Genomic DNA, 13,575 nt, shown 5'->3' with positions numbered 1-13,575 from the left:
CCGCCGCGACACCGGCTTGCGGGGCCACATGCGTTCCCGCATGCCGCTGCTTGACCACGCTCGTCGACGAGACCATGGTAGCGACGTCGGTGGGGGTTGCCGGGGTGGTTGGTGTAGCGGCGGAAGCTCCGGCGACCGCGTGAGAGGGTGCCGGGCATGCGCGCTATCAACAGCGGCAGGCTAGGTCGATTCGAGACTCATGGTGGCGAGATCGGACGACGGCGGCGCAGAGGATGGTGAGGGCGCGCAGATCGGCGGCGGTTGGGAGGAGGTGAAACTTCCCTCGCGCGCAAACTAGGGATTTTGTTCAGTCCGCGTTCGGTTCGCTCCTTCGACCCCTACAAATACAGGTCGAGTAGGGGTTTCCGTCTTGGCCTGATTTTTTTTTCAATTTCGCCTACTTTATGGTATCTGATTTGCGCCGATTTACGAACCGAAACCTTAAAATTGCGGTTATTTTTCGGTTTTGGCATGAGCTAGAGATACTGTAAGACTCGCCTGTACGGTCATGGCTATTTCTACTTGTTCGCACTGCTCCAATCGGTCATGTATTCGCGATCAGATTTGAAGAGAACTCCTGGGCGAACTTTGCATTTCCTCTCAAAATATACCGCGCGATTACCAGTGCGTTTTATTGCGAATATGTGTGATGATCACCGGCAGACTCACTGTTCCAACACACATACACACACAGTGCAGTGCATTACATCTGTGCGGCCATGGCCTTGGCCGTGGACACGAACATGCCCCTCTTGGGCGTCAAGAAGACAAGCATCATTGTCCTGTCCGGCGTGCACCGCCGCACGGTCTCCTCGGCCGCGTACTGCCTCGCCCACCGGCACAGCGCCGGGTGCTCCTCCTCGGCAAGCAGCCGCACCCCGGCCATCTCCTCGAACACAGGCAGCCAAAGCGCCACCCCGCTGGCGGCGATGTCGAGGAACCCGATGGCGTCGCCCCCGAAGAACCTTTTCCCTTCCGGCAGCTGCGCCTCCAGTAGCGTCAGGCTCTCCCTTGCCGAGGTCGCCAGAGCCACCTGCGCCTGGCCGGGCTCCGTCCAGAGCGCCACCCACAAGGCCTTCCACAGCTGCAGATACAGAGAGCAAAGACTCGTGTACAGTGTACTGAACATTGCAATGACTGAATCCATATATCCCCTGCACTGAATAGATTCTCTCACCTTATCGTCGACGAAGCGGGCCCAGAAGCGGGCGGCGGCGCGGGCGAGGGGGTCGGCGGGGAGGAGGGGCGGGCCGTGGAAGGCCTCGTCGACGTATTCGACGATGATGAGCGACTCCGGGATGGAGCGGTCGCCGTGGAGGAGCACGGGGACCTTCTTGTGGACTGGGTTGTGGGCGAGCAGGAGGCCGCTCTTGTTGGCCATGTCGTCCTGGATGAGCTCGTAGGGCACGCCCTTGAGCCGCAGGGCCACCTCCGCGCGGTGGACGTACGGGCTGAGCCAGCCGATGAGCTTCACCGCCGGCTGCTCAGGCATCTTGGCTGCTGCCTCCTCCATGTCCGGTGGTTTCGTCAGGTTTGGAAGAATATATGTTTGGTGATGGTGTGTTTTGAGGAAGCTTCCCGGTAGGCACGGAATCTTGGCATCCACGGCAGGACGAAGCAGCCGACGACAGTGCCTCGCATGAAGAGGTGGAGTTTCCATGTGCCGAGACGGGCATCGGACTGGTCATGATCCATCGCCAGAGTCGAGTATCGAGCAGAATACTGATGGCTTGCTCTCATCTCCGGCGAAGATTCAGAAACAAAACGAGTGCGTAGCTGCCTGCATACACGTATCATCGTGCAGCTCGAACTTAACTATACAAGGATTTGCATTTCTGTGAAGTGGAGGACAAACGTTTACAATTACTCTAGAGTACTGTGAATGAACCAACCACCAATTAATTTCGCTTGATCCTGGCCAGAAACGAGTGCACATATAGATTAGCACTTAGCCAACTTTTACTCATACTGTTACTGTCGTGTCCTTCAGTGTTCTTCATGATAGTAAGTACAACACTTGACCAAGTCAATTGATATGTGTAGTTCTCTTTTGTTTGCTTCATCTTCACCAATGAACAACTGAACCAAACAACCCGCGCGCCCAGATCGGCCAGACTCGTTAACCTGCTCCATATGGCCACACCTGAAAGCCTTCTCGCAACTCGCCATCACATTAGACTACCCACAATAGGAATATCATAGGTAGTATCATGCATTCCATACATGCAAAATGATGATGTGGCAGTGCTATTAAGGAGGAGAGAGATGATACTAATATTATAGGTAGATACAGTATCATAGCACGTACTACTAGAAAATTAATGTCAAGTAAATCTTGTACATCTATTTGCATTGAGATTCTACAAAACAATTAATATATGGAGACTATGATACTAGTATATGATACAATGCATTGTGGAGATAGTAACATGTAGTACTATCATATGCATGATACTTCCATATGATACTATGCATTGTGACTAGTCTTAGTTAACAATAAAATGGAACCACTATGGCCCGCCTCTCCACATCAATTCTAGCTCGTCAACCCTCCGATCCATAAATCCAACGAACCGAATACCGTTCCTGAAATAAAGCGCCCCTTTTCGTTCCCAAAGCGGCCCCCAAATCATGTGTCTTCTCAGTATCTGCAACTATGGTCCACGAGTATTGCAATGTTCAGCACACGAGTTTGGGGGCTCGGTCCACAGCGCCACCCACAAGGGATTTGGGGCGTCCGCACATTTTAAAGCCTTCTTTCGTCCGACGCGATCCGATACGGTGTCCGGTAACCCGAGCTCATCCCAACTCCACAAGGGACGCTCCGGACATGCCGGTCAGAACGAAATGCGAGGTTAGAAGACGCGGGCCCAACGCGTCAGCGGCACATTCTAGTTTAACCTAACCGTGGCACGCAACGACGGTGCAGTTTCCGAAGAGGTGCAACGAAGCGTCTCATCGCACCTAGCTCTCCGCGCTAGCGTTAATGAGCGCCACCCCTCCCTTGCCTCCCTCCGGCCTATAAAAGGGGCTCTCTTGCATCGTCCCTCACACACAAACCCTAACGCCTCTCTCCCCAACCCTAGCCGCCACCATCTCAAGAGTTGACGCCATGGCTGGTAGAGGCAGAGGTCGAGGCCAAGGTAGCGGCCGTGACCATGGCCGTGGCCACGACAGAGCTGCACGGTCGCCGTCGCCTATGACATCGTCATCTGCATCGTCGGACCTGCAGGAAGAGCACCAAGTGTTATTCGAGTTCGTCGTCGTCCTCAAGGGCGACCCACTTGGCATCCAAAGGCTGCCGGACAAGTTCGATGAGTTCGTCACCGGCAATGAGCCGGCCGCGCTGCATCTGCGGGAGGCTGCCTGCAACTGCTGCCGGTGACCGGTGGACGTGCTCTTCGATGTACCTCCACACTGGTTGGGAGAAGGTCGCGCGCTACCATGACCTCGAAGCCGGCTGTGTGCTCACATTCTCGTACCTAGGCGAGGGGGATATGAGCGTTAAGGTGTTCGATGACACGCTCTGCCGCTGGCACTACCACGGCGACAACGATGAGGGGGGTGATTGAACAAACCGAGTGTTCTTTCTTGGCAGCGAAAATGGTCACGGAAGGATTTGGTATTGCTCATATTTTACAAGAGATACTTACTTATAAGTCTGACCATCTTATAGCTCGCCAAGAAATACTTAATGCTACAATCTGGAGAAAAAGAATACCTAATCACGAGGATCCTCCAGAATCTTTTCGAGTGCTCGTTCGAGAATTACGATCTTTCGCTCTGGAACTGAATCATTTCCTTGTATCTGAGAAGAACTTCCAGGTTACTAGGGAGGAAGTTTGGTCGGAATAAATATAAATTCTTTTCTTATTTCTATTTTATGATTGGCCTATATATACATCAACAACTTCAAATTGGACTCGTTTCCTATCAACAAATAAAGGCTTGGGCTAACAAAAAAAAACTACCTAATGGAGAAGTCATTGGCGAAGATGCATCGTCCTCTAGGTTTCTGGATGTTCTTCCTCGAAAGGACCAGCAAAGCTATAATTACCAGCTGGATTTTCCAGTTTAGGTGACTGAGAGTGCCTGCGAGTGTTCTTTTTTGGCAGTGAACATACAAAATCTGCGATGCCAACACTAGTTAGGTTTCCTTATTTTGCAATGGTTTAACTATGTGTTAGTTTGTGGAAACCATGTTCCAAACTATGTCTTAGTTTGTGTAAACCATGTTCCCAATTATGTATTAGTTTGTGGAATGTTCCTTCTCTCTATTGAAATAAAATGCAAAAAAGCTGAGTATTTTAATGTTAAAAAAGTTTGGGGGCGGCGTTTGGAGGACGCGGCTGGGGCCCGACGTACCCGAAACGCGGCACGAACAAAACACGTCTCCCAAACGCTCGATCCAGCGCTGTTTGGGGACGCTTTGGGGACGCGGCTGAAGATGCTATAACAAAGAAATTAATAGGTGACACATTAATTCAGTTAACTGGTCGATTGGCGGTTTAATCGTTACTCCCAGCTGACCGAGCAGCCACCAGTTACCGATTTCCTTACCATTGCTGACCAGTGAGATCATGTGTAGTGATAAAATAACAATAGGTTCATTTTTTACTTGAAACACATAAATTATTCAGGATTTAGTATCATTCCTACTTTAGTGAAACATTCTTGGATTCAACAGATAAATGGATGCTTGGTTAAATTATTTGGCTGTATACTCCGAGGGTTGCTCTTTTAGATGTTTGCCGTTTGTGGCACATTTGCATGCTTTTTTTGTTAGTTGCTCAGTTATACCATCTCATATCTTTCTGCTTGATTGATCAGAATTTGTCTTAGGTATGGTGCATAGTTGTGCTTGTATGTTGCAAAATTTCAGTTTTTATTTGTTTGCATGATTCTTTATTCGTTGTGATCACTTTGGCCAATTCATTCAGATTGTGTTGTGATACATATACATATGAAGTTCTTTCTCTCCTGAAGAAATATTTTCGTGGGTGGTTATATTTAATTCAATAAGCCCTAATTCTGAGTTGTTTAATTTCATCTTATCATTACATTCCAAGCTGTAGTGGACTGTCAATCTTAAGAGCAACTCTGTAGTTCTCTGGTCAGCAAACTCTTATTATTTGGTGCTGCAGCATCTCTAGTCATCAGATAGGTTTAGGCCACATATTCATAACTGAGCATTGCAGACAATAACTTGTAGGTTCAGCGGTGTATCTATTTGTACTAACATTATCACTCTTATTTTGTACAAAATAACTGTAACAAAGGTTACTTACGGTGGAATTCAGTGTAGCTTTTTCTGTGACTGAAACTTCTGTAGGCGTGTAGCAATAGCTCTATGTATTACATGGGTATTACCCTCGGTTGGCACTTCCCCATACTGACCACGCATAAGCAACTAGAATGTCCTACTGTTATCAATTATTATTGGCACTACTGGTTTTTGTTGTCGTGGTACTTTCTCAAGAAATGTTTGGTTGGCTAGACAGTTCGAGCATTTCAACGTCATGGTTATTAGCAGCCTGCACGTTGGGGCTGCATCTCGCAGCCCCATCTTCCTCTCCAACCTCCCTCACTGCTACTTCTCAAGAACAATGGAGACACAAGAATTTTTGGTGCCGGCTGCCTCTCACAGCCAGCTTTTCTCTCACTCTCTCAATCTCACTTTTGTATCTCACAAGAATACAACACACACACTCAGCCAAGGAAGAAGAAAAGGCTTTGCCGTGGCTCTCTCCTTGGCACCACAAAGACTACATTTTCTCCACTTTTCTCATTCAGCCCTCACGGCACTTACATTGAGTTAAATAGGCAGAGGCTGGACTCACGCTGCCCACTAACCCCATGCACTCATACCACTACCGGCCACTAACTTGACTAGGCTAACAGATGGATATTTATCCAGCTACAACAACAACCTGCATGCAGAACTACTCACCTAGCTATTCTACCGATTCACTCGGTCAGCTAATTCACATGCATGGCTAACTTGTCGGATCACCCGGCTCTACTTGAGCATCCTGCATCCATACCATCAGCTCGACGCCTTTGCTGCACCGAGCCGTCTCACACGACCTCGCTGCATCGCACATCACATTTGCATCGCACCTTGCCCACCGTATCTCACGGCAGCTCGGCATCTCGCAATTCTTCACGCTCGGCTGAAGCTCCATAGGCCAGCACCTCACTGACTAAATAAACTACATGATCTTAACTATCTACATGCAGATATAAATCAAGATTAAAAGCTAACATGCACATGTGTATATCTTTTTTTTTTGGAGTGTTCCGAGTCTTGTATTCCATTAATGAACATAGCAATATTGAAGTCATATACAGGCTTCGCAATTAGTGAGGTGAGCATATTTTGTAATTTTCTTCTGGTATTAATAAGCTATACCCGCTTAATATTTTCATGGAAGGGTCGAGACGTTTGAGTAGTGCAAATCGAGAGGTATCAGCTTACTTGCAAGTGAGAGATAAGGAACCTGGTCATGATACTGCCGGATGTAGATGAAAGCAATCTTTATGAGACGCGGCAACGCCATGACCCTGTTATTTGCTTCAGCTATCTTGGGTACTTGTCTTGTTAGCTATGGCCAGCTGCGTAAAGTTTCTTGCTGCCAGCGGCGCATATCAGCTGGATGTGGTGATTGTTAGATGTATATATCTGTATATTGTAGATTCCTCATATGTTAGAGAGCTTTCTGCATATGTGCACATATACATGTACTATATATTGTGGCCTTTGGCCCCCTGGTAATACATCAAGCATATTGCCCTAACATGGTATCAGAGCAAAACTTGGTCCTAGTCTGTACGTTGTCCGGGCCGTAGTTGCCGCTCTTCGTCCGCCGCCGCCGGCCACCACTCTCCGTCCGGCCATCTTCGTCGGCCGTCTCCCTGGCCATCTTCCCCGGTCTCTCCTGCTCTTCCACGCCAGCTCACGTCCGCCCCGCCCGATCTCCACGCAGCGCGGCTGCTCTGCTCTTCCACGCTCGCCCCACCCGATCTCCACGCAGCGCGGCTGCTCTACTCTTCCACGCGCGCCCCGCCCGTTCTCCCGCCCGTCCTGCGCGTAGCCTCCGATCGGCCCGCGCCCCTGCTCCCTGGCTGACTGCCGATTTCCTTGCCTCCGATCGGCCCGCGCCCCTGCTCCCTGGCTGCCCGCATGCTGAGATCGATCTCGCGTGTCCGTGCAGTTGACTTCCAGCTGAGGTAAAAAAAAAAAGCGAAAAAAAGCTATGTCTTCCTCGGGCTATGTTGCGATCCCTCGCTGCCCGGTGATCTTCGATGGCGCGAATTACCCTGATTTCGCTGCCTTTATGCGCGTCCACATGCGCGGTCTTCGTCTTTGGGGTGTGCTTTCTGGCGAGGTCTCCTGTCCGCCGCGCCCTGTTGCTCCTACGGTGCCTGTTGTGTTAGGAATAAGCCATGTCGTGGTGTCGACCAGCGTGTGTGCGCGTCTAGGTTGAGGTCGGACTGCGGTGCGTGGTCGCGTCCATGCTGGTGTCCGTGGTCACGGCAGGTGTGCCTAGTATATCGTGTGTAGGTCGTGCCCGTAGATTGGCTAAACTCTAGGTTTGTTAGTGCGTGCGTTAGAAACGGAGAGTCCTTGGCATGGCTTGCGGTCAGCTTAGAGGATATCGATAGTGCGGTTGAGGAGATGGCTCACGTACTTGGGCAGGCCGGGTCTCCAGGAGCTAGTGCGTGTGCGCGCGCGAGTGTCGCAGAGTAGTTGCTAGGTGCTGTTCTATAAAACGTCATGTAATCCTTTGTACTGTTTTTGGTGCCAAGTGAATACAAAAGAGACTAGGGCGTTGGTGCGCCCGTGGTGGCGTTCGTCGCCGGCCGGAAAACCTTGTGTTCATCTCCTTCTTCTACCTCAAGTCCGTGAGTGAGAGAGAGAGAGAGAGCTACCTAGGGCTGCTTGGCACCTACATTTGGTATCAGAGCCTTGCCGATTCGAGGCGCGGCCGTGGCGCGCGGTCAGTCCGCGACGAGCACGGCGGACGCGGAGGCGGCGAGGGGACGCCGTATGTGCGGCGAGCGCGGCGACCGCGGCGGACCTGCGTGGTGGCGCAGAGGCCGCGGTGGCGCGGCATGGCGGCGACGTGGAGGAGCTGCGCGGCCACGGAGGTCGTAGCAGCGCCATGCGACGGCCATGGAAGAAGCTCGGCGTGTGTTGCCGAGGAAGAAAAATGGATCACCGCGTACGTGCACGGGACGATCGAGGAGGGAGAAGACCGCGTCCTGGGCACGCTGGATCGGCCGCGTTGATCGCGTTGGTGCGTGATCAAGGCCGCGAGCTGGGGGCGTGTGGAGCGCGGCGACGGATCACCGGAGGAGAACGCGTCTAGCGGAGCGCAGGACGGCCGCGTCGATCACGTCAGCGCGTGATCGTGTGCGCGAGCCGGGGCGTGCAGGGCGTGGCGTCATGGAGGAGCTCGGCGTGTGTCGCCGAGGAGCTTGGTGGCGGAGTCGTGGCGTATGTCGCCGGAACGTCAGGCGTGTGTCGCCGGCAGTCGACTAGGAGCCGGTGTCCTGTACATCAAGATGGATGGCGAGGTCATGGCTTAGGGGGAGAATGTTAGGAATAAGCCATGTCGTGGTGTCGACCAGCGTGTGTGCGCGTCTAGGTTGAGGTCGGACTGCGGTGCGTGGTCGCGTCCATGCTGGTGTCCGTGGTCACAGCAGGTGTGCCTAGTGTATCGTGTGTAGGTCGTGCCCGTAGATTGGCTAAACTCTAGGTTTGTTAGTGCGTGCTTTAGAAACGGAGAGTCCTTGGCATGGCTTGCGGTCAGCTTAGAGGATATCGATAGTGCGGTTGAGGAGATGGCTCACGTACTTGGGCAGGCCGGGTCTCCAGGAGCTAGTGCGTGTGCGCGCGCGAGTGCCGCGGAGTAGTTGCTAGGTGCTGTTCTATAAAACGTCATGTAATCCTTTGTACTGTTTTTGGTGCCAAGTGAATACAAAAGAGACTAGGGCGTTGGTGCGCCCGTGGCGGCTGATGGCGTGTATTTCACACGTTCGTTGGGCAACCCCAAGAGGAAGGTATGATGCGCACAGCAGCAAGTTTTCCCTCAGAAAGAAACCAAGGTTTATCGAACCAGGAGGAGCCAAGAAGCACGTTGAAGGTTGATGGCGCCGGGATGTAGTGCGGTGCAACACCAGAGATTCCGGCACCAACGTGAAACCTGCACAACACAACCAAAGTACTTTGCCCCAACGAAACAGTGAGGTTGTCAATCTCACCGGCTTGCTGTAACAAAGGATTAACCGTATTGTGTGGAAGATGATTGTTTGCAGAGAAAATAGTAAAAACAAGTATTGCAGCAGATTTGTATTTCAGTATTAAAGAATAGACCGGGGTCCACAGTTCACTAGAGGTGTCTCTCCCATAAGATAAAAGCATGTTGGGTGAACAAATTACAGTCGGGCAATTGACAAATAGAGAGGGCATAACAATGCACATACATGACATGATAAGTATAGTGAGATTTAATTGGGCATTACGACAAAGTACATAGACCGCCATCCAACTGCATCTATGCCTAAAAATTCCACCTTCAGGTTATCATCCGAACCCACTCCAGTATTAAGTTGCAAAGCAACAGACAATTGCATTAAGTATGGTGCGTAATGTAATCAACAACTACATCCTCGGACATAGCGCCAATGTTTTATCCCTAGTGGCAACAGCACAACACAACCTTAGAACTTTCTGATCACTCGTCCCGGGTGTCAATGCAGGCATGAACCCACTATCGAGCATAAATACTCCCTCTTGGAGTTAAAAGCAAAAACTTGGCCGAGCCTCTACTAGTAACGGAGAGCATGCAAGATCATAAACAACACATATGTAATAACTTGATAATTAACATGACATGGTATTCTCTATCCATCGGATCCCGACAAACACAACATATAGAATTACGGATAGATGATCTTGATCATGTTAGGCAGCTCACAAGATCCAACAATGAAGCACAATGAGGAGAAGACAACCATCTAGCTACTGCTATGGACCCATAGTCCAGGGGTGAACTACTCACTCATCACTCCGGAGGCGACCATGGCGGTGTAGAGTCCTCCGGGAGATGAATCCCCTCTCCGGCAGGGTGCCGGAGGAGATCTCCGTAATCCCCCGAGATGGGATCGGCGGCGGCGGCGTCTCGGCAAGGTTTTCCATATCGTGGTTTTTTCGCTTCGGGGGTTTCGCGACGGAGGCTTTAAGTAGGCGGAAAGGCGAGTCGGGGGCCGACGAGGGGCCCACACCACGAGGCGGCGCGGGCCCCCCGGCCGCGCCGCCTTGTGGTTTGGCCACCTCGTGGCCCCACTTCGTATGCTCTTCGGTCTTCCGGAAGGTTCGTGGCGAAATAGGCCCCGGGTCTTCGTTTCGTCCAATTCCGAGAATATTTCGTTACTAGGATTTCTGAAACCAAAAACAGCAGAAAACAGGAACTGGCACTTCGGCATCTTGTTAATAGGTTAGTTCCAGTAAATGCACGAATATGACATAAAGTGTGCATAAAACATGTAGGTATCATCAATAATATGGCATAGAACATAAGAAATTATCGATACGTCGGAGACGTATCAAGCATCCCCAAGCTTAGTTCTCGCTCGTCCCGAGCGAGTAAAACGATAACAAAGATAATTTCGAAGTGATATGCCATCATAACCTTGATCATACTATTTGTAAACATATGTAGTGGATGCAGCGATCAAAACAATGGTAATGTCATGAGTAAACAAGTGAATCATAAAGCAAAGACTTTTCATGAATAGTACTTCAAGACAAGTATTAATAAGTCTTGCATAAGAGTTAACTCATAAAGCAATAAATCAAAGTAAAGGCATTGAAGCAACACAAAGGAAGATTAAGTTTCAGCGGTTGCTTTCAACTTGTAACATGTATATCTCATGGATAATTGTCAACATAGAGTAATATAACAAGTACAATATGCAAGTATGTAGGAATCAATGCACAGTTCACACAAGTGTTTGCTTCTTGAGGTGGAGAGAGATAGGTGAACTGACTCAACATAAAAGTAAAAAGAATGGTCCTTCAAAGAGGAAAGCATCGATTGCTATATTTGTGCTAGAGCTTTTATTTTGAAAACATGAAACAATTTTGTCAACGGTAGTAATAAAGCATATGAGTTATGAAAGTTATATCTTACAAGTTGCAAGTCTCATGCATAGTATACTAATAGTTCCCGCACCTTGTCCTAATTAGCTTGGACTACCGGATCTTTGCAATGCACATGTTTTAACCAAGTGTCACAATGGGGTACCTCCATGCCGCCTGTACGAAAGTCTAAGGAGAAAGCTCGCATTTTGGATTTCTCGCTTTTGATTATTCTCAACTTAGACATCCATACCGGGACAACATGGACAACAGATAATGGACTCCTCTTTAATGCATAAGCATGTGGCAACAATTATTATTCTCATATGAGATTGAGGATATGTGTCCAAGACTCGAAACTTCCACCATGAATCATGGCTTTAGTTAGCGGCCCAATGTTCTTCTCTAACAATATGCATGCTCCAACCATGAAGGTGGTAGATCTCTCTTACTTCAGTACAAGACGGATATGCATAGCAACTCACATGATATTCAACAAAGAATAGTTGATGGCGTCCCCGAAACATGGTTATCGCACAACAAGCAACTTAATAAGAGATAAAGTGCATAAGTACATATTCAATACCACAATAGTTTTTAAGCTATTTGTCCCATGAGCTATATATTGCAAAGGTGAATGATGGAATTTTAAAGGTAGCACTCAAGCAATTTACTTTGGAATGGCGGATAAATACCATGTAGTAGGTAGGTATGGTGGACATAAATGGCATAGTGGTTGGCTCAAGGATTTTGGATGCATGAGAAGTATTCCCTCTCGATACAAGGTTTAGGCTAGCAATGTTATTTGAAACAAACACAAGGATGAACGGTACAGCAAAACTCACATAAAAGACATATTGTAAACATTATAAGACTCCATACCGTCTTCCTTGTTGTTCAAAACTCAATACTAGATATTATCTAGACTCTAGAGAAACCAAATATGCAAACCAAATTAGCAAGCTCTAAGTATTTCTTCATTAATGGGTGCAAAGTATATGATGCAAGAGCTTAAACATGAGCACAACAATTGCCAAGTATCAAATTATCCAAGACATTTTAGAATTACTACATGCAGCATTTTCCAATTCCAACCATATAACAATTTAACGAAGAAGAAACTTCGCCATGAATACTATGAGTAGAGCCTAAGGACATATTTGTCCATATGCTACAGCGGAGCGTGTCTCTCTCCCACAAAGTGAATGCTAGGATCCATTTTATTCAAACAAAACAAAAACAAAAACAAACCGACGCTCCAAGCAAAGTACATAAGATGTGACGGAATAAAAATATAGTTTCAGGGGAGGAACCTGATAATGTTGTCGATGAAGAAGGGGATGCCTTGGGCATCCCCAAGCTTAGACGCTTGAGTCTTCTTAAAATATGCAGGAGTGAACCACCGGGGCATCCCCAAGCTTAGAGCTTTCACTCTCCTTGATCATATTGCATCATACTCCTCTCTTGATCCTTGAAAACTTCCTCCACACCAAACTCGAAACAACTCATTAGAGGGTTAGTGCATAATAAAAATTCACATGTTCAGAGGTGACACAATCATTCTTAACACTTCTGGACATTGCATAAAGCTACTGGATATTAATGGATCAAAGAAATTCATCCAACATAGCAAAAGAGGCAATGCGAAATAAAAGGCAGAATCTGTCAAAACAGAACAGTCCGTAAAGATGGATTTTATTAGGCCACCAGACTTGCTCAAATGAAAATGCCCAAATTGAATGAAAGTTGCGTACATATCTGAGGATCATGCACGTAAATTGGCTTAATTTTCTGAGCTACCTACAGGGAGGTAGACCCAGATTCGTGACAGCAAAGAAATCTGGAACTGCGCAGTAATCCAAATCTAGTACTTACTTTACTATCAAAGACTTTACTTGGCACAACAAAACATAAAACTAAGATAAGGAGAGGTTGCTACAGTAGTAAATAACTTCCAAGACACAAATATAAAACAAAAATACTGTAGTAAAAATATGGGTTGTCTCCCATAAGCGATTTTCTTTAACGCCTTTCAGCTAGGCGCAGAAAGTGTAAATCAAGTGTTATCAAAGGGTGGTGCACCTACAGCGGGGTTTGGAGTTTTCTCAACCATGCATAGTATATTGGATACATAAGTTTCAGCGTCTCCTTTCTCATTAGTCTTGGGCTTGCTACTCTCATCGAACAAATTTTCAGGAACAAGCCAAGCATAATTATGTTCTAGTGCATCATTCATAGCTAGGAGTTTACATGGTATTGGTGCTTTGATCTCCCCACCTTCATTAGCATTATTAGTGTACCTTACCCTATCTATGTCCATTTTTTCAAGGAGACCAACAAAATTAGTATGAGAACCAAGCATATTAAATTTAGCGAAGACCTTTCTAGCCTCTCTTGCTAGACCACCAAATTCTCTAATAAGGGTTTCT

At 48.1% G+C, this 13,575-nt stretch overlaps 1 protein-coding gene across 1 annotated transcript; it reads right to left on the bottom strand.

Moving 5' to 3' along the window:
• Positions 1-703: 703 nt before the first annotated feature.
• LOC124662330 (glutathione transferase GST 23-like) lies at positions 704-1,513 on the bottom strand. The gene is made up of 2 exons (XM_047200181.1): positions 1,178-1,513; positions 704-1,084 (listed from the first exon to the last, which is right to left on the bottom strand). Exons 1-2 carry the CDS (start codon positions 1,511-1,513, stop codon positions 704-706), a joined length of 717 nt encoding a protein of 238 aa, XP_047056137.1.
• Positions 1,514-13,575: the final 12,062 nt, after the last annotated feature.

The sequence above is a fragment of the Lolium rigidum genome, chromosome 6 (genome assembly GCF_022539505.1).
Source record: "Lolium rigidum isolate FL_2022 chromosome 6, APGP_CSIRO_Lrig_0.1, whole genome shotgun sequence".
Taxonomy (NCBI): Eukaryota; Viridiplantae; Streptophyta; class Magnoliopsida; order Poales; family Poaceae; genus Lolium; species Lolium rigidum.
The sequence above is the reverse complement of the archived record's forward strand: the minus strand, read 5'-3'. Positions and strand labels throughout refer to the sequence as shown.